The sequence below is a fragment of the Myotis daubentonii genome, chromosome 1 (genome assembly GCF_963259705.1).
Source record: "Myotis daubentonii chromosome 1, mMyoDau2.1, whole genome shotgun sequence".
Classification (NCBI taxonomy): domain Eukaryota; kingdom Metazoa; phylum Chordata; class Mammalia; order Chiroptera; family Vespertilionidae; genus Myotis; species Myotis daubentonii.
Genome location: NC_081840.1, coordinates 184,889,992 through 184,911,248, shown reverse-complemented (window position 1 = coordinate 184,911,248; position 21,257 = coordinate 184,889,992). Strand labels below are relative to the sequence as shown.

General features: G+C 41.2%; 1 protein-coding gene across 5 annotated transcripts in view; it reads right to left on the bottom strand.

Moving 5' to 3' along the window:
* Positions 1-5,455: 5,455 nt before the first annotated feature.
* Positions 5,456-21,257, bottom strand: part of PPEF2 (protein phosphatase with EF-hand domain 2) — a 33,317-nt gene continuing 17,515 nt past the window's right edge. For 2 of the 5 annotated variants that reach the window (XM_059668216.1, XM_059668217.1), the window contains 12 exons: positions 20,211-20,325; positions 18,990-19,036; positions 18,008-18,174; positions 17,502-17,538; positions 17,260-17,409; positions 13,459-13,845; positions 12,470-12,655; positions 11,256-11,398; positions 9,022-9,128; positions 7,955-8,118; positions 6,510-6,597; positions 5,456-6,168 (listed from right to left, as the gene is read on the bottom strand). In XM_059668216.1, the coding sequence (XP_059524199.1) occupies positions 5,885-6,168; positions 6,510-6,597; positions 7,955-8,118; positions 9,022-9,128; positions 11,256-11,398; positions 12,470-12,655; positions 13,459-13,845; positions 17,260-17,409; positions 17,502-17,538; positions 18,008-18,174; positions 18,990-19,036; positions 20,211-20,325 (1,875 nt within the window). In that variant the 3' untranslated portion in view covers positions 5,456-5,884. Of the gene's footprint in view, positions 6,169-6,509; positions 6,598-6,926; positions 7,055-7,954; positions 8,119-9,021; positions 9,129-11,255; positions 11,399-12,469; positions 12,656-13,458; positions 13,846-17,259; positions 17,410-17,501; positions 17,539-18,007; positions 18,175-18,989; positions 19,037-20,210; positions 20,326-21,257 lie in introns of those variants that run through there. The other 3 variants (XR_009449016.1, XM_059668235.1, XM_059668227.1) reach the window with 3 other exon arrangements.

Sequence of the window (21,257 nt, the reverse complement as noted above, 5' to 3'; positions counted from 1 at the left end):
CAAGTGCTGTTTCTGCTGGGAGGATCCCCCTCCTAACTCAGGGCCCGGGGTTAGTCCCGCCCCTCAGACCTGCTGCCTCCACCTCTCTGCGCCTGTGCCTGTCCTGTCTCCCAGCACCTGCCGGTGGTCCTGGGAGTCAGCGGTCTCCTGAGACCAGATAACATCGCTAAGTCTGGCTCGTGGCAACATGGAAATCAGCATTTTGTGGCAGGTGCTGTTATCGCACAGCGCATGAGCTCAGAGTGACATCTAGTGGCTTAAAAAATTATTGAGGTCTAGTGGCCTTTTTAAAAAGGGAAATCAAATTGTAGTTTGGTTTGTATGTATGTATTTTATTGCATACTTAGTTACAAACGTATCTCATAACCATAAGAAAATCTTCAACAGATACTGAATAATGGTAGTCTTGGGAATTAAATGTGTTTCCAAAATTTCACTCAAAACTTTTCCTGGTGTGCTACGTAAATACAAAGCGAGAGTCCCCCATGAACCCACACCCAACACTAACCACAGCGAATGGTAAATTATTCTCTTTAATATCTACATATTATGTCATAGGATTGGGGGGGGGGAGTAATTTATTCATCCCTCCTCTCATCAGTGGTCTTTAGAGTAGATTCCAGTGTTTTTTGATAGTGCAAACAGTGCTGCCAAGAACATCTCTGTTCGTGGGAGTTTGTGCTCTTGGGAATTTTTCTGAAGCTAGTCATCTAGAATTACTGGGTCAAAGAGAATGAGCATTTTTTGCACCAGTTTACAACTCACCCAATAATGCCTATTTCCCCACATGCTTACACCACCCGAATATTACCACTTAAATAAAAATCTCTGTGCACCTTGTTTTTTTTTGTTTTTCTTTTTTATCTTTCTGTTAAAAATTTTGTTGTTGTTGTTGCCGTGACTAGATTGGGTCCTGTGTGACACAGTTTTTTTTCTGACCATTAATCTTTCTGGAGACATTTTATACTGAATTTGTAACCTGATGGTAGATTCCAACTTAGAAACAAGAATAGCCTGGCCAGCGTGGCTCAGTGGTTGAGCATCAACCTATGAACCAGGAGTTCATGGTTCGATTCCCCATCAGGGCACATGCCCAGATTGCGGGCTTGATCCCCAGGTGGGGAAGTTCAGGAGGCAGGAGGCAGCCTATCAATGATTCTCTCTCATCATTAATGTTTCTCTCTCTCTCTCTCTCTCTCTCTCTCTCTCTCTCTCTCTCTCTCTCCCTTCCTCTCTGAAATCAATAAAAAAGAAACAAGGATACATTTTTTTGCCCTTATTAATATTCATTGAATATTCATCATACTCAAATGATATGTATGGAGTGCCAAGCTGTGTACCTGGACAGGTGGCCATGACAAATGGCGAACTGTGAAGAGAGCAGGACAAGAAGCCTGCTCCGTTATTCGGGAGCTCCCAGACCAGAGAAGGAGACTGGCATGCAAGTCAGTCACCGCCAGGCTCACCGGAAGGAACCCAGGCAAGCTGGCGGCCAAGGGGAGGAAGTGGGGAGCAGATGGGTCAAGAAAAGTCTTCACAGAGGAGAAGGCATTTGTGCTGAGTCTTGAAGAATGAGGCCAACCCAACCAGGGGGAGGGCAATTCAGCACAGGAACCAGGATGTGAAAGGAATGGTACAACTGGGGGACTGTGGGAAGACCCAAGTAGCTAGAAAGGGTTTGGGAAGCAGCGCAAATTTGAAACTGTAGAAATAACCACAGGCTACAGCATAGAGTTTTGGACTTTATGTACAAGGATGTTTCTCAAATCCTGGAAACTTATTTTTAAAGAAAACACTACCTCAATACTGTAATTGAAAAACCAATTTGATTTGCCATAAGATACCAGAAAAATAGAGGGTTGTGTGTGTGTTTTTTTTTAAAGAAACCGAGTGAGTACATTTGAAACAGCTTAAAATTAAAATTAAATATAATAATGAATCTAATCTGTTTAAAAAAAAAAAAAGCATGAGTGGATAGAGCGTCGGCCTGCTGACTGAAAGGTCCCAGGTTCGATTCCGGACAAGGGCATGTACCTTGGTTGTGGGCACATCCCCAGTAGGAGGTGTGCAGGAGGCAGCTGATTGATGTTTCTAACTCTCTATCCCTCTCCCTTCCTCTCTGTAAAAAATCAATATAATTTTTTAAAAAAGAAATTTAGGTCTGTATCATTTAGTTTAAGACTAAGATATGTCAAGAAATTCTTTGTTTTTGTGTTCATTAGCCCCCAGAATCAACACATCTGTGTTGGTAGTCAAGGCCTCTCCCTGCCTCCTGAAGGGCAGAGGTTCAGGGAGCTCAGCGTGGCTTCCATAGCTCAGATGACCTCACAGACCCCACAGCCGGACCTGAAATCCAAACCTCTGACTCAGATTCTCATGGCAGGCTGATGCTTGATAAGAATGAAAACTTTCCAACACGTGTCTCTCTCCTGAATAGGGACCAGGCTGTCTGTAGGAGCAGCGATGTTCTTCCTGGAGCGTTCCAGAGGACACCTGCAAGCGAAGTGGTCTTGAGGTTGTACTCAATGTCAAAAGTTCCTTATAAATCTTAAGAGTCTCTGGAAAATATTTTGAGACATAAACCCAGAGATTATGAACTTTATGCTTTTCTTTTCATCATTAAAATACTGATAAGAAGGAGGTTTTGAGTTATACAAAAATAAACATTCAAATTTAAAGCAATAATTCTTGCCTAGCCAGTTTGGCTCAGTGGATAGAGTGTCACCCTGAGGACCAAAGGGTCCCAGGTTCAATTCCGGTCAAGGGCATGTACCTTGGTTGCAGGCTCCTCCCTGGCCTGGGCCCTGGTCAGGGAGTGTGCAGGAGGCAACCAATTGATGTGTTTCTCTCACATCAGAATTTCTTTCTGTCTTTCCCTCTCTCTTCCACTCTCTCTAAAAATCAATGGAAAAATATCCTTAGGTGAGGATTAAAAAATAATAATAAATAAATAAAGCAATGATCCTTAGAGATACATGGAACCCTATTTATACCTGCATGTGAGTTCTATATCCAGCAGCAGCAGTAATTATTTAAACACACACACACACACACACACACACACACACTTATGTAAAAAAAAACCAAAAACCCAAACAGGAAGACTTTCATGACTACATGTATTAGCATATTCTCTGAAAACAATGTTTCTGGGAAGTAAGAGCCCATCCTGAAATTATCCTTCAATTTTGATTAACACAGCTAAACTTTAATTTCTTGGAGTATCAATGTTTTGGATCATTTAATGCTGTGTAACCAATTATCCCAAAAGTTAGTGGCTTAAAGCAACAATAACCATTTATCCTATATAATAAAAGGCTAATATGCAAATCGACCGAACTGTGGAACAAGAGGTCTCTATGATGCGCTCTGACCACCAGGGGGCAGACACTCAATGCAGGAGCCACCCCCCCGGTGGTCAGTGCGCTCCCACATGGGGAGCACCACTCAGCCAGAAGCCAGGCTTATGGCTGGCGAGGGCAGCAGTAGTGGCGGGAGCCTCTCCCGCCTTTGAGGTAGCACTAAGGACCTAAATCGCCAGTCAGACATCCCCCGAGGGGGTCCCAGACTGTGAGAGGGTGCAGGCCAGGCTAAGGGCCCCCCCCCCTCCGTGCACAAACATCAAGCACCTGGCCCCTACTAGTATTATATTGCACAATTCTGTGGCCTCTGCTTGGTGATTGTTCTCCATATGCTACCAGCTGGGGCTGCTATTGGCTGGGCTGCAACATTCAACAAACCTAACTTTGTTCAATTACAGGTGTGTTCCTGGTGATCTTTGGCTGTATGGTATTGACAGCATAAATATTTTAATTGTATGGTTTCAAATTCCCCATTTCTACATTACCACTTGTCAACTTTTGGTATTGTATCAAAAAGAATATCCATAATTATCTGAAAAAGCTATTAAAATACTCCATCCTTTTTCAACTACATGTCTGTATGAGGCTCAATTTTTTCATATACTTTACCCAACAAAATATATAATAGTTGATTAATTGCAAAAACAGATGTAAAAATCTTTTATTAAGACAGTCATGAAAGATATTTGCAAATGGGTAAAACAATGCCACTCTTCTCACTAATTTTTTTTGTTTTGTTAATCTTCTTTAAAATACGTTATTTATTATCAATTTCTTGGTTTTGATAATGCAGTAGAGTTAAGTAAGATATCACCACTGGGAGAAGCTGGGTGATAGGAGCATGAGATCTCTGTATTATCTTTCAATTTCTTATGAATCTATAATTATTTCAAAAAAGTTTAAAAATGTTTTTATGTTAATATGTGATAGAGACATTATTTTAACTTGATTAGTAAGCATCTTATATATTTTGTTTCAATTTCTAATATAGAAAACATGAACAGATATAACCCACATGAGCAAAAGCTCTTTGGGGTCCTCAGTAAGTTTGAAGAGTATAAAAGCATCTTGCGATCAAAACGTTTGATAATCCTGCTATATAGGAAAAGGAGGAAGTGGGGGGGTGATATGGCTTAGGCTAGAGAGCTAGCAAAGGAGAAAAAGGAAGATGTTAAATTCTGCAGGTGTTTTGAAGGTAAAGCCAACAAATCTGCTGATGGATTAGATATGGGAAATACGGAAAAGAGAGAAGTCAAGCTTCTGTTTTCTGTTTAAAAATAAGGAAACTGGCAGAATGAAATTGACATTAATCAGATAGGGAAGATCCTAAGGGGAACTGATTGGGGAGCTTATGATCACACCCAAAACATGTGAATTTATGGTGAAACTGGTGTGCTGAGTTCTGAAAAGCAAACTGCCATAAAAATATTCACACCTGTGATGCTTAATTTCAGATGTCAACGCGATCATGGGGTGCCCGGATATGGGTTAAACATTATCTCTGGGTACACGTGTGAGGGTGTTTCTGGATGAGAGTAACATTTGAATTGGTAAAGTGAGTAAAGGCCTCACGTAACTCCTTGAAGGTCTGAATAGCACAAAAAGGCGGAGTACGAAAGCATTCTCTCTCTGCCTGACGGTCTTTGAGCTGGGACGTTGTCTTCTTCTGCCTTCGGATGTGGACTCAGACTGGGAACACACCATCAGCTCTCCCGGGTCTCCAGCTTGCTAACTGCAGATCTTGGGGCTTCTCAGACTCACAGCCATAGGGGCCAATTTTTAAATAGTAAATCTCTTTATAGACAAATACAACACCCTTTGATAAAGTAACCCCATTCCTGGAATTTGATCCTAAGAAAATGTATAATTTAAAAGATTTTTGTAGAAGAAGCTATGTGCATAAAATTATTAACCACAGTGTTACTTATAATAAAAGAAAACTGAAACAGTACACACGTTGGACAATTGAAGAATGGCTGACTAGACTATAGTGCATCCATTTGAAAGAAAATTATGCCGTCATTAAACTAGTAATCATGAGGACTATGTAGTAACATAGGAAAGTATTTATAATTAGGTGTGGATTTATTAAAAAAAAAGCAGAACATTAAATTATGTAATACTATAGTTATAATAAGAAAAAGTAATAAAAAGAATCCATATGTTTAGGTCATGGGATTACATAAATAATTTTCATGACTTTCCTTTACCAATATGACATTTTAAAAGTAATAAATAAAAGGTGAAAATGGAAACAATGAGGGTGTTGAATTATCAGTGATTCATAACTGGGGTAGGCTTTAGACTTTAAAGATACTAATACTTGGGTCCCACCTTGTGAAAATTCTAAATACATAGGCTATGTCACTTATATATTTAAAAACACACACGCACACACACCACCCTGCACCCACAAATACAAAGGTGATTCTGATGTATGCTGGTTGGCAAATTCTCAGCATAAAGTTTCACAAATGTATGGAGAATAAGGAAGCTATTCCAGTGATATCGCTTGGCATCGCTTATGAGGCAACTTGGGTAACAGAGACCAGGCTGTCTTCAGTGGCAGGCCAGGAGCCACTGCCCTTCGTGTTGGTGGCTTGTGGGCAATCTGAGGCGTTTCCCTCTGAGCAGGACTGCTCCACGAGGCGGACGGCCTCCAGGAACTCATTGATGTCAATGTGGCCGTCCTTGTTGAAGTCAATGCTCCGGGCAAGGTCACAGATACCGTCATCTGTGATGTCCATCTTCATATGGGAGCTGAACAGCTTCCAAGTCTGTCTGAACTCGTCCAGTGAGATGAACCCTTACCAGAGAAAGGGAAGTCAGTTAGTCAGTCTAGTTTTCAAGGTTCGTTTTCCTCTGACATTCTTACAAGAACACCTGCTCTCATCTACTAAATATTATTCTCCCTATAAGAAGTTCTCATTCAGTTGGTCTGTATTCTTCTCTGCCCAAGCCCTCTCCTATATAGACTGCTGGTATTGTTCAAGTACTTTTCTGGTTTCTGCCATTTATAAGCATTGCTATTATTTCCTTGGCTTCCAAAGGGCTTCAGTAGAGAGCCACATACTCAGGAAGAAGACCAAAGGGTGGGAGGTAAAATATTTGCTGTGTCAGAAATGACAGGAAAATGAGTGTCTTTACCTGAATGATCACTGTCTATGATCCTAAAAATGGTCTCCAGGTTAGATCGGTTGCGATACAGTGTTTCCAGCAAACTCGACTGTATGTTCTGTAAGAAAAACTCACCTTACTTCTATATCTTATGTTTAGCTTTTCCTAATATATAATCAACACACAATCAATCCTGACAATAAGACACTCTTAGAAAAACCTGAAGGTGTTTTACCATCTCTTCACCCTCAACCCCCTTCAGCCTGCCAAATGCTCTAATGCAGCGGTTCTCAACCTGTGGGTCATGACCCCTTTGGGGGTCGAACGACCCTTTCACAGGGGTCACCTAAGACCATTGGAAAATACATATATAATTACATATTGTTTTTGTGATTAATCACTATGCTTTAATTATGTTCAATTTGTAACAATGAAATTGGGGGTCACCACAACATGAGGAACTGTATTAAAGGGTCTTGGCATTAGGAAGGTTGAGAACCACTGCAAATGGCTTAAGAGTTTGTAGCACCTGGTAAAAATGTTCTAAAGTTGACCAGGATGGTCGCTGCACATATCTGCGAGTAGACGAAAAATCATTGAACTCTACATTTCAAATGGATGAATTGTATAGAATGTGAATTATATTGCAATAGAGCTATTTTAATAAAGTACCTAGCCCACAGCTTCAAATACATTACGCATTCAACAAGTTTTATTGAATAAATCCTTTTTTAATGGAGGAAGCAGAATGAAATCAAAGAAGTCAGACCTGGGTTTGAGTCTCAGTTCTATAACTTAGGAACTCTATGGTCTGAGGTTGGTAGCTCAACCTCTGTGATCAGTGTCCTCATGAGTACAATGGGGCTGATAATACCTATCTCTTGGTGTGATTTTAAGGATAAACTGAAGCAACATATGTAAATTCCTTACTGTAAAGTCTGACACATGGAAACTCAACAAATAGTTGTCCCCTTTTCCCATTCATCTTCCTTTCTGGGTTCTCAATATTTGGTTGATCTTATTCAAAGTTCTCCATAAAGTTCTTAACATTTGCCACAGCATGGATGGAACTGGAGAACATTATGCTAAGTGAAATAAGCCAGTCAGAGAAGGATAAATACCACACGATCTCACTCATTTGTGGAATATAATGAACAACATAAACTGATGAACAAGGACTGATCCAGAGACGGAGAGGCATCGATCGGACCGTCGGGCCTCAGAGGGAAGGTAGGGGAGGGGAGGGGGAGAGATCAACCAAAGGACTTATATGCAAGCATATAGGCCTAACCAATGGACACGGACAACAGGGGGGTGAGGGCATGAGTGGGGGGGGGGGGGATAGGGGGTAACGTAGGGATAAGGACACATATGTAATAACTTAATCAATAAAAAAAATAAAAAAAACACAAAGTTCTCCATAAGGGGCTTCATGGTCCACAGTACGCCCTCATCCACCATTTTCTCATCATTACCTCGTGACTCAGTTGTTCTTTGGCCAAGTCCTCCAGCCAGGACTTGTACTCCAGCATGTTATCTGTGGAGCTGTTCACCAGCTGTGGCCTCAGCATCCGCCATGGCAGTCCTAGATGCAACACAGACTCCACAGCTGCTGCCCAGTCACTCAGGGTGATTAAACCTATAGGAAAAGGGCTAACTTGTTGTCTTGTCACCTATAAGCCCAGTTTCCTGCCCAACAGTGGGTACCATTTTAACCTGACATTCTTCTTACTATCTGTAGGTAATAAAAATATTATGCATTGTCACTATTTTTGTTGGTCATGGTCATGAAAGTAGAGTTGCCAGATAAAATCCAGGATATTCAGTTAGATTTAAATTTCAGACAGACCATGAGGTATAAGTATATCCCAAATATTGCATGGGACATACTTATATTTAAAGATTTTTATTATCTGTCCATAATTCAAATTTAATTCGGCATCCTGTTTTTATTTGCTATATTTGGCAATACTACTGGAAATCACACAAAACTCAGAAAAATAACAGGAAAAACCATTATACAAATATAGCACTGGTTGTTTACTTGTATAGGAAAAAATATTGTTATGACTGTATGACAGTTACTGCTGTTTTTTAATATGAGTACATGTAGTTAATGTCCATTACACATTCCAAAAGACAAAATTGCCAGTTTTTAATAATAGAATGAAGAACAGATAAATACACACTTGACAACAACAAGAAGTCAAATCATTAAAATTTGCTAATCTTGGGCAAACTTCTGTAACCTGCCCCACCTGTTGCTTTTTGCTTAGTTCTGGCCTTGTCACCCTTCCCTTGACTTCATTTCTTTTCACCATCTCCATCTATATTTAGCCAAGTTCATATTGTTAAGAGCATGGAATTTTAATATTTAGAAAAGATAACTGGGGCATTAACTTGAATTAAATGGAGGAAGTAGTCAAAGAAGTCTTTTGGCCATCTGTTCATTCAGCAAATATTTGTTTGCTCACTACTGCGAAACAAGTTTTTGTTTTTACCAGCTTCCTTCTCTTACGAATATCTTACTTGATTAACTTACCAGTGTTACCGTTATCATGCTTCCTAAATTCCTCAAGAAGATCTGAGGAATGAGCAAATAACTTTCCCCGCAGAGCTCTTAGGGCTGACTCCTCTACTCTGCTAATCCTGGGACAGACGAAAAAAAGGAACATTTTACTAAAGAAGAAATAGTCATGGGTTTTTACTATATTTTGCCTCTCTCATCCTTAATATCCCAACTTCCCAAGGGCTCAGTTTTTGAGGGAAGTGCTCCACCTCTTACTTCTGCCCCTGCCCCCCTGCTGCCCCACTTTTCCCTGCTGTGCACAAATAGGATAAATTTGAAGTATTCTGTGGAATGCTGCTGTCCTGCCCAGTATAGAATACTATGGTAAAGTTATGTGACTTCACTGTACCTCAGTTTGCCCATCTGCAAAATAGGGATAAAAATGTTACCTACCTCGCAAAATTATTGTGAAGAATAAAAGAGTAAATTCATGTGCTGCACTTAGAAGAAAGCTTGGCACTTAAAAAGCAGTCAATAAAAGATATGTTTTCAAAATCATGCTTTCCTTGTAATTTATTATTACGTTAAACAGTCACAAGGCAAAATTTATGAATAACAAAATAACACTTATTTCGTTTTCTCATAGTTACCCACTAAGGTGGGTAAGACTATTATGCCCATTACAGAGTAAGTAACAAGCCTCAGGTCACATAGCTAATAAGGGGTGGAGCTAGGAATCAATCTTGACAGGTGGACGCCAGGCTGGCTAACCTATTACTGTGAGATGTAGATTTACACCAAAAGTAAGTGAATCCTGAGTGAGGATTTTTCTAAGTAAAACACGCGATCCTGAGTTCTTGTACAACAAGACATCAATTATGGCTGGTCAGAAGCACTTCCCCCCTTCCTTCTAAGTTCTCCATTGTGGTCCAAATAGTTGAAGTCGTTGGACAAGTGACTTCTGGGTCCTGAATCAATGAATATTTCAAAGAGCTGAGTGATCTTTCACTATGTTATTAAACATATTATTTATAGGATTCCCTACAGTGACTCCTCTTGCAGTGACAACACTGAAATCATATGAAATCATGGCATTTGGGGTGCCTGGGGGCCACCCTTGGATACTCTAATCTGGTAGAACTGGGGTGAGGTTCAGATGACTGATTTTTTTTTTTTTATAAAGCTCCACAGATGATTCTGCTGCACAGTAGGTTTAACTACTATTGTTGGGTGAGTTTAAATTTTCATATAATATTTCTTTTTAAAGTAATGCTGGCCATAATTTTTTAAATAACTTGACTGTTTAATAACTCTGAGTGTTTTGGACTCAAGAATGATTTAAAATAATGTATTTTTATAGCACTCTCACAAGGCAGATGCTAAATATTAATGTGTTCTTTTCAATGGATTTATACTAACTTCGTTTTGATTTCGAATTTAGTTCATCTGATAATTTTAAAAGCTGGTTTAGTACCACTAAAACTGTATCTGCTAGTAGCTTTATATTCTGGAGCCCACTTTTTGGTGGGAGGCAGTATTGTGTAATAAGTGTATGAGTTCTTAAATAAGACTACCTGGGTCAAGGCTAACTTTCACTGCTTATTAGCTGTGTGACCATGGGCCAGCTGATTTAACCTCTGTTCCTTAATAATTTCATATGTAAAAGCAGACATTATTACATGATGTATTTCATAAGTTCATTGTGAGACATATATGGTTTATAATAATACTTAATGTGTGGTATGTTCTAACTAAGATTACAACTCAGAATCATCCCAACAAAAGCCATTTAAGCAATAGTATATATTTCCTTCCCAGGAGGAAAGGGCCATTGTTAACAAGTTGTGTACACTGAAATCCATCTGCCAAATCCCCAGATAGTACAGGGACCTTTGGCTGGGGTTGATGGAATAGCACAAATTCTTTAAGGATGAGAGAAAACAGAAAAGTGACCCTGGAAAGACTCGGTGGCTGGTCCATGGATTTTACCCACGATGCACCCACTGAGGAAAACTTCAATAAAAGCAAATTTGCAGGAAACAAACTTGTTCCTTCCATTAATGATGAGGAGGTAGAGATTTTGGAGTGTGTGGAGAAGGAAGAGGCCCCTGCCTATAATGTCTATGATAGATCCGCCTTACTTCTGAAAGAGCCAAATTCTGAATTCTCACTTAGAATTTAGATAAATGTAGTAACATTTGACACTTCAAAGGTTCCATAAACACTATAATTCTGCTTTTCTGAAATCACTCATGGGAAAGTCTTGCCTTTGCCTCATGGTCAGCATGTGGGTCGCCTTGTTAGCTTGATACTGCACGATGTGTGGGGTCAGGGCTGGCCCCAGTTTGACATAGGCCCCTCTGTTACTGCCAACTGCATAGTAGTTGGAAGCAGAAAAGATGGTTAACACCTAAATCAAGAGAAGAGAGACAGCCACTCAGGTTCACTGGAGAAACCTTTGCCCTCCCTCCTAGAGGGTCCAACCCAATTTCAGGGGCTGCTATTTCTCCTTGACCTCACCTATGGGTTTATTTAAAGTCATTAATGCTAGTAGGGCAGGAGTTGTGACCCAAGTAATAAAAACTTGAATTCTGATAGAACATCCACAACATACTTTCTTCACATTTTTGTCCCAAGTAAAACTAGGAGTCAGAGAAAAAACTTCATTGATTCCACTCAGAGGCCAGCTGGGCCCAGTGAACTGAGGCGGCCATTATAACCAGCACGCAAATAAGCTACCAACTAGCTGGTGGGAGGCCTCAAAGCAGTTTCCCACAGTGCCGAGCCCCCAAGATGCTCTGTGAAAAAAGTTTCCATTGTCAATATATTGGAAAATGCTCAACACTGCATCTTTTTTTTTTTGGAGATTTACAATGAATATAGGAAATTAAAAGTCTTTAGAAGTCCTGTAATAAAGAAACTTATATAAGTATTTAACCAAACATTTCTCATATTACTTGATCTCTTATTTTTTCTGCATGGAAAACTGTTATTCTCCTGTAGAATTAGTATTCCTGGGAATACTCTCATCTGAATAGTACTAGCCCCTAGGCAAACACTGCAGGATTTAGAGATGCCCAAAGGTTAGGCAGGAGCAGACAAACAAACCAGAATCCCTGCCTGGGGCACAGTGAGAAGTCCTGTTACTCCGTGCTGCTGTTTGAGACATGTGACAGCGAGCAATGTGACTTAAAGAACAGAGATGTGGCGGGGAAAACCCCAGGCCATATTTGCATCCATGAGATGGGAGCAAAACTTCCCCTTACTCTCCTCTCAGGGTATTGGTGAGTGGTGGCCTCAAACAAAACTGAATTTTAAAGAGGCTCTAAAAGCCAAGGGTAAATTACTGTGAAGGACTCAGTTATGGTCTGCAAGTGGGTGACAAATACAAGGCACAGTTGGTTGTGAGAAGCCTTCGCTAATCCAGGCCTGGGAGGAGCAATGGGGACCGCTCCTGTGCTACTGCAGAGGGCCCACCCACCTTGCGGCTGTGGCAGAATTCATAGCCTTCGGGTTTGCACTCGTGTGAGCGGATCAGGAACTGCAGGTTGTATTTCTGTAGCAGCTGTTTGGTCACATTCGGCCCGAAATAGCAGCCTCCTCCTCGAACAGTGTTGGCCTTGCAGCCCTCCTGAGCCATGGGATCACTCCACAGAATATCTACAACCTGGAGAGAACAGAGGTGGTGTCTTCCCTAAAAACTAGACAGATCCTCATTCAGAGTCATTTCTACGAATAGAGGAAGAAGAGGAGGAGGAGGAAGACCAGAAGGAACAGCAATGAAGCGAGTTGTAATCTTTTTGCTGATGGGAGGTTTTGCTTTCAATTGGGGGGAAAAAATGCAACATCTGTAGGGCACAACAAAGTGAGGTGCACTAAAACGAGGTATGCCTCTATTTTGGCAAGCACTGTGAATACATCCTTAATAGCCATTCTTCTTCCTTGCTAACAAAACCCTGATTGGGCGTTTGGGGTGGCAATGTGCCAAGCTAAATATTTGCTTTCTCAGCCTCCCTTGCAGCTAGGGGTAGCCATGTGACACAGTTCAGAGATTTTGGAAAAGCCTTTGGTTGCTTGTTAACAGAGGAGGACAGGAGCTTCTTACTGACAGCCCTTTGGCTTTGAGCTACAGCAGCCATCTTTCTGACACATTAAAACAAACAAAAAATAAAACAACAGCACCCAAGAAATCGTGGCTTACCTTTCACCCCAGCGATGTTAGGTCACTAAACCAAGTTTACTCAGGCAATGGAGCCTACATCTTCCCATCCTTCACAAAACTCTAAAATATATGAGTCATCAGGCAAACACTAATCTCTTCCTGGGATGTTCTAACACCAGGGATAGAGAAAGGCGGGCAAAAAAAATACCCTGAATTTACATGGAAAGATGAGATTTGATGTTTTTTTAAATCCTCGGTCCCTCCTGATGGCAGCCAAATCCTAGGGAGCAGCTCCAGGCCACACCCACCTGCCTCCACTCCTCCTGAGAGGGCTCCCGCAGCTCCCCAGCTGCAGAGTCAGCTTCTGGGTTGAAGACCCAGGGCTCCGCCTTCTCCTTGATCACCGGGAAGCCTGCTTGCTGCCGGCACCTCTCCAGCTCCAGGTCCACAGAGCGCCTCGCCTGCCGGGAGAGCCCTCTGGGGTCCAGGGGGATGCTGCAGGGGACGCTGGAGGAGCGTCCAGCTTTGTGGGTCTTGTGGGAGCTGAGATGAAGGGGCGAAGAGGGGAGAGAGCGGCTTTGGGGGAGAAACCACGGAGAGAGGCTCCCTGCAGAGCTCGTCTGCTTGGCTTTTCCCTTCTCCTCCGCTTGCTTCTCCTTCTCTTTTCTTGTTTTGCACCTCAAGGTGGAAACAATCTACAAGTGTCCAGAAAACACAGATGAGGGAATGAAACCAGAGGTCCTTTTTGAGCATCAGGCCAATGCTCCTCACACTGGGGTCCACAGATAAGTGCTGGTCTGTGAACGGTTTGTCCTGACCCCGGACAAGAGAGGCACAGAACCTGGGAGTGAGCCTTTAGAAACTTCTATAGCCAGTTGGTAGTGCTACGGCACTCAAGCACATGATCAGTGGCCTTATATTTTTTGTTTGAATTTCATTTTTCTAGTCATTCAGATTTTATAAAAGTATTAATCTGTGAAAAATTGGAAATTAATTGCCCGGTTGGCATGGCTCAGTGGTTGGGCATCAACCTATGAACCAGGAGGTCATGGTTTGATTCCCAGTCAGGGCACATGCCCAGGTTGCAGGCTTGATCCCCAGTGTAGGGTGTGCAGGAGGCAGCTGATCAATGATTCTCTCTCATCGTTGATCTTTCTATCACTCTTTCCCTCTCCCTTCTGCTCTGAAGTCAATAAAAATATGTTTTTTAAAATTAGAAAATTATGAAGCCTGGTCCTTCACCACAGATAACTGGATAAATGCTAACCTATGTCATGATTTCTCTCTGGGAGCTTAGTGATTTTAGACAAGGATGAAAAAGGGCACCTCTCTCAGGAAGACGAGCCCTTACTGACTTTTCTGTTGTTTCACAGATACTACAGCAGAGGAGAAGAAATGCAGCTTATGGCTGAGAAATGTAGGAACAGGGAAATCTTGACACTTGCTGTGAGATCACATTTTACAGGAGTGCTAGCTCACCTGTTAGCTCACCGGGGCAGGGAACACCTCTTTTTAGCCTAATTGGGAAGAGGGTTGAGTATGGTCCCTCTCACTGACTCGGAGTCATCATGGTACTGGGACCAGGATAAGAACGTAGAGGACACAAGCAGAAAGAATTCTGATCATGGGAAAGAGAGGGGCCAGGCCACAGAGCAGAGCTGTGGCATCGAGCAGCCATTTGTGGCACGCCTGCGTGCCACAGTGAAAACTGAGGGACACGCCTCCCACAGGGGTATCAGTGACAAAGGTCTGGTGCACAGCGGGATATCTGTGCAACACAGAATCAGAGAACAAGAGCCTTCTGCAAGTAGATATAAGAACACCAGAAACCTTGTCCTGGCGTGGACTGGCTGAGGGCAAGGGCAAAGAAGGCCACTCAGAGAGGGTCAGGAGAACCGGAGTGATGTTTGAGGAGGAGTCCAGATTAAAGAGAACAGAACAGAGGTTATTCTCTAACACTGGACAAGTGCTAAGTATTTCCTAGGCAGGTCCAGCCCTGGGCACAGAGAGTGAAAGGCCACAAAATGTGAATCGACTCATAATCACCTCTTGCTCTTCTCGTTGCCAACTCACATGGAGGGCCAGACTGTCTCCCTCAGGTATCTTTATTTTATTATTATCTGCTTCATGAGGCATCCCTAGCTTTGATTCTTAAGGAGAATAACAGTGCTAACATTTGGAGAGCCCTTTCCTGGGCACTTTATATGAACTAATTGCTTAACCCTAAGGCCACCCCTATAAAATACCATCCTCCTCTATAGTTTCACATGAATTAATTCATTGGGCGTCACACCTCAATGAAGTAGCATCCTTATTTATAATAGAGATAAGAAAACTGAGGCACCAAGACTATACCCTCCCTCTCAGTCAAGAACATGAAAGGGCTGAGACTGTGGAGACATTGCGAGGAGTTTTGCAGGGAGCTACTGAAAATATTGCCGGCCTCCCCTCTTCCACCTTTGCCAAGGGGTTAACCTTTTCTCTTCCCCACATGGAGTTTGGTGCTCAGGGACACATAACATCTTTTAGTCATCAGACCTCAAGGAGCCATAGTCAAACCAAATAGATAGGACCTGAATCCAGAAACCTCAGACTGAGCTGGATGCAAGTGGATGAGACTTGAGTATAGGCGCCCTTGGGGAGGGGATGAACATGATTCTGTGTGTGGGAAGAAAGGCGTGCATCTGGGAGCCACAGGGACAGACTGAGCAGTGTTGCTACACAAACATCTGTCTACCCGTCCTCGTTAGTAATAGAAACCCGGATTCTAACAGACACCCCCTGAAATAAAGACTGCACCTTCCAACCTGCCTTTCAGCTAAGTGTTGACCTATGACAAAGTTGTGATCAGAAATTGTGCGTACAAACAAATGTCCTTAAAGGGGAGAAGCATGCCTTTCTTCTGCTAAGTTATGCTGGCTAGACTGGGGTCATGATGCCTGGAGCTCAAGCAGCCATGCTGGGCCATAATGCAACCTGGGAACCTGGGTCTCCGATGGCTTTGTGGTGTTACTCTATACCAGTCCTGGTCTGCTGGCCTCCAGCTTCTATTTACATGAGAAACAAATAAATATTAAGCCATTGTTATTTGAAGTTGTCTGCTACTTTAGCCAAATGGAGTTAATACTATTTCCACTTACTGAGTATAAATTTTGTAAGGCAGATGCACATATATTTTCATTTAATTCTCACAACGTCTATGATATAGTTATTCATATCCCTATTGTACAGTTTTAAAAACTGAGGTTACACTAAGTTAAGTAACTTGTTCAAGGTTGCATAACTGTAAGTAACAGAACGGTTTTTTTCTCATCATAGACTCTTACACGTGTATGGTATCTTACGGCTTCTCTACTCCAACTATTATTAGATCGGGTATGGCAGCACACTAGCTCCTCACTGTCATGTCCATGGCAAACATCACTAATTGGTCACAGCAACTTGTTCCCTGAGCCCAGCCGTGGATTCTCAGTCCTTCTCCTTTTAATGGTCTAATGCAGCAATTTTCGAACTGGTGTGCCATAAGAATTTTTAAAACATGCAACACCTGAACATTTATTCAGGGACACTGACCTCTTTTCCCTTAGATTGTCAAATTACTAGTAAAAAAAATGACAACAGCTAACACAATAGCCATTCAGTGTGAATGGATAAAAATTATACCTATTTTTTTGTCAGATCAGTAAAAAATATATTTTTTGGTGTACCACAGAATTTTATGTGCTTTGAGTTAAAAAAAAAAAAAAGGTTGAAAGTTGCTGGTCTAATTTTAAATATATATATATATATATATATATATATATATTTTTTTTTTTTCTTCAGAGAGGGAGAGAGATAAAAACATCAATGATGAGAGAGAATCATTGATTGGCTGTTTCCTGCACGCCCCATACTGGGGTTCAAGCCCACAACCCCAGCACATGCCCTGACTAGGAACTGAATTGAACTGTGAGCTCCTGGTTCATAGGTTGATCCTCAACTACTGAACCACACTGGCCAGGCCTTTTTAGTCAACTGGAGTCAGCATGCAAGATAACATTTATTTTATGTTGATAGTGAAACGGGGTATTTTGGTAAAATGTGCACTAATTTCATTATCCAGTCAGTACCTTGTGCCTGTCTAGTTTAGACAAAAGCTCTAGGTCAGTCGTGTCTGACACACCACCATGAAGAATCAGGACTTTCTCATCCACCAGAGTGGCCAGTGGAAGCCAACAGAAAACATCTTGCAGTCTTTGTAGTATTTTCTTGCCGTGTGTCTGAAAAATGATATGCACAAGACACTAAGTTTCAAATACTTCAGCCAACTATTCAGAGCTCAGAGAAACTTTTCCTTTTAGAGGCAGCACACCTTATATTTTTGCATCACTTCCTTGGTGAAGCCATATCTAGATTTAAAAGCAAAAAAATAGATATTAAATTTAGTGACAATAGTTATGACACAATTGCATTTTTATAAAATACATATTCTTATACATGTACTTAACTATATAGAAAAGAGACTAATCATCAAAATGTCTACAATTAAACATTATCTCTGGGTAGACAAGTTATCGTATATTTTAATTTTTCTTCCTTTTGCTTATCTGTATTCCTTAATTTTTCTGTAGTTAAACTTTATTGTTTATATGATAAAGAGTATGGGTATGTAAAAAAAAATTTAATGGTTTTATTAGAATAGTTGGATAAGGTGTACATTTTTAAAAAAACTTTTAAAATGTTATATCTTGTGTATTCTACTTTATAAAATTGAAAAACTATTTTAAAAAGCATCTAACAGATAAGGAACTCTGACAAAAATAACTTTTTACAATTGCAACAAGTAAATATCAAATAGCAAGCATGTTTTGGTTTTACCGTAAGTTCACCATGTGGTCCTCATGGTTTCCTCGGTTAAGATGGAACTCTTTGGGGTAAACCAACATGAAGGCAAAAAGGACCATCAAGATCTCTACCGAATCCTTGCCTCGATCCACAAAATCACCGTTGAACACATAGGCTCGCTCTGGGGATGGGAGGCCATTCTTCCCAACAAGGATTCAAGTCCCAGAAGAGGCAGAGAAAGAAGGGAGTAGGAAATCAGGTTAAGCCAACGTGTACTTGACATTTACATCAGATCTAACACCAATTCTGAGTTTTTGGCTCTCCTCCAAATGTAAAACGTCAGTAAGAGGTGGAAATATTTTCTATTGGTCTTACATTTCCTTTCCAGCCAGGCTGAGGTCATGACATGTTCATAAAAATAAATGTTTTACGCAAAGCCAGAGTATTGGAATGTGGTATGTGCAAAGGACACTGAACTTGTGATCCAAAGGCCTGTTTTAAGTCCTGGCAGCATTGTTTTTAATTAACAATAACAACTGCCAGAGATTCCTTAGGATTAAACAACATAATACATGGCAACATGCTTTGGGAAATGCAGTATATCTATAAAGTTATATTACATAAACAGAATCTTCATACACTATATGTTGCTATATGCTCTGCATTTTATAATTAAAAATTAATATGAAAATAGCTTTCAACTGCTTTGATAATAAATGATTCTCTTTATTTGAAAAAAAGAAAATCAATTGCTGAATAATGATTCCTTCTCTTTACTAACCTCAGATTTTGTATTTTTTAAACAGTTTATATAGTGGAATATAATGCAATGCTGGCTTTTATATTATATATTTTCTACTGCGTGTTCTAATATTTTCTATATGTATAAATATGCTATGTATATCTAATATTTTAAAATCCAAGCAATACTTAATAATTTGTTTATTAGATACTATATTCAAACTTCTAAATTATACCTCAGAGAAAGACAGAAACTTAAATTGAGCATTCATACCTTATAAAATATGAATATTAAGTCATCCAACTGACCATGTAAATCTCCTAACAAAAACAGAAAAGGAATATCAGTTTTGATTGGTCCTTACCATTGTGTCTCATTTTTTTATTCTAAAAAAGGAAAATACCCAGAAAAAAACTAACAAGGTTAAGAAACTTACGGTTAGTCATTTTTCCACATGTAAGATAGGAATAATTATTAATTTCCCTTGTTGCAGGGGTAGTTAATATTGAAAGCAGAAACACAATATTTCTCCTGCATAATTGTCATAAATAGTAAACAACCTGTGTTCTTACTGAAGCAAAGATGGGGCAGAATAGCACAGGGCTGGAAACCCAGGCGAGAATGGAAGACACTTCACCCGTCTAGAGCAGAAGCTGCAACTCACCTATGGGTCAGTCTTGCAAGATTTTTCAAGAGAAGTTGGGAATCTGGATTTTAATATGAAATCCTCTAATTTTCAAATATTGGAAACTAATTTTTAAAATTTAAGACTATTTCAGGACCTATCTGTACACTGCATGTTCCTAGAAGTGCCATTTTACAATACCTGCTGTACCACAGCCTGCCTCCCCTAAATTAAAGGGTGGGGTGTTCATCTATAATATAAAGTGTGGGGGACCATCTAAAATATCACTGAAAACATAAGGAGGTGGAAAAATTGACACTAACAGGATTTCTGTCTGGGACAATATATGTGGATGGCAGGAATATTCACTAAGCTTTAGGGCCTGGTCAAGCAATCTATATATATAAAAGCCAAGCGACTGGAATGCCAGAACGACAGGAACAACTGGTTGCTTTGACAGGCACTGCGGCTCTGATCACCCCCTTCCCCAGTTGGGGGCAGGGCCCCTATCTGTGCACGGATTCATGCACCCGGCCTCTAGTTATAAATAAACTAACAAGGGAGGGCCTGCAGGGTTTTTGTTCTGAATGGAGAGCATGAGTTTGGGGTCAAATATGAATTGCTTGGGAAAATAAAGAAGAGGCTGGCCCTGTGACATCCTAGTCCTTCACTGAACCACCTCTAGTTTAAGAAACTGGAGCAAATATGCAATTGCTCTCAGTGTGAAGGAGTGAAGTCGGCCTGCCCACATGGCCATTGAGTCCCGTCCTCCCCCCCGCCCCCCAGCCTTGCCTTTCCTCCTCCCCCATCACAGGCAGAGTTTTCTAGTTTGGGTCTAGCATACAAAACCAATTCAGACCAGCTCTTACCACACACTGTGATCTCCTCACTGTAACAGGTGGAGACCCGATTGATGTTTGGCAGCTGTACCAGATGTTTTCTGGTTTCATGCAAAAGATTCAAGACATAGCGAGCATGTAGCTGCTACTAGGAGGAAGAGGAGGGAAGGAACAGAACAACACTGATATTTGTGAGGGAAGATGGGCCTCCCCAAAAGTGAGCCTAGTCAACTGCCCCTGGGACCCTATGCACAGATCCTTTCTTTTTCATCCATTTCTACCCTTGTTTCTGCTTTTCACCGTCACCCAAATGTTGAACTAATTTCCTCTATCTGCTCTATGAAATCCCCCCTGGCCTTTAGCTGGGGAGGAACACATGATTGTTCAGCCAAGTATGAATAAGTGCATGCATGCTGATGGTACCGAGTAATCCTGACATTACTGAGAAAATCACCCCAACTCCTCCTGCAGTGAATTAATTCATATGAAAGAGGGGAAGGATTAGAATCTGGCATAGAGCCAGAATCCGACCACTTTTCCCCACCTCTGCTTCCACCACCAGCATTTCAAGCCACCATCATCTTTCGCCTGGACTATTGTAGTAGCCTCTTGACTTGGCCTCCCTGCTTCAGCCCTTGCTCCTTACACTCTATTCAGCACAGAAAATGATTACTTTTAAAAGCAAGCCAGATGATAGCATTCCTGTGCTCAATGTCTCCCCATCTCTTTCAGAAGAATAAAATTCACCCTGTCCTCTTTGCCTCCATCTCCTAATACTCTTTCCCTGGCTCCCTCCTCTTTGGCCACAATGGCCTTCCCACGGCCCCTGAGCAGTCCAGGCAAGGTCCCGCCTCAGGCCCTTTCCAATGGTTCCCTCAGCCTGAAATGCTTTTCCCCAGATGTCCACGTGGTGCATTCCCTCACCACCTTCATTTGACCTTTGCTCAGAAATCACCTTTTCAGAGGCCTTCCCAGACCACTCAATAAAACTGCCCCCTCTCCCACCTAGAACTTAGTTGATTCTTTTGCATAGCTCTTACCACCTTCTAATACACACAATTTACTTGGGGCCTGGGC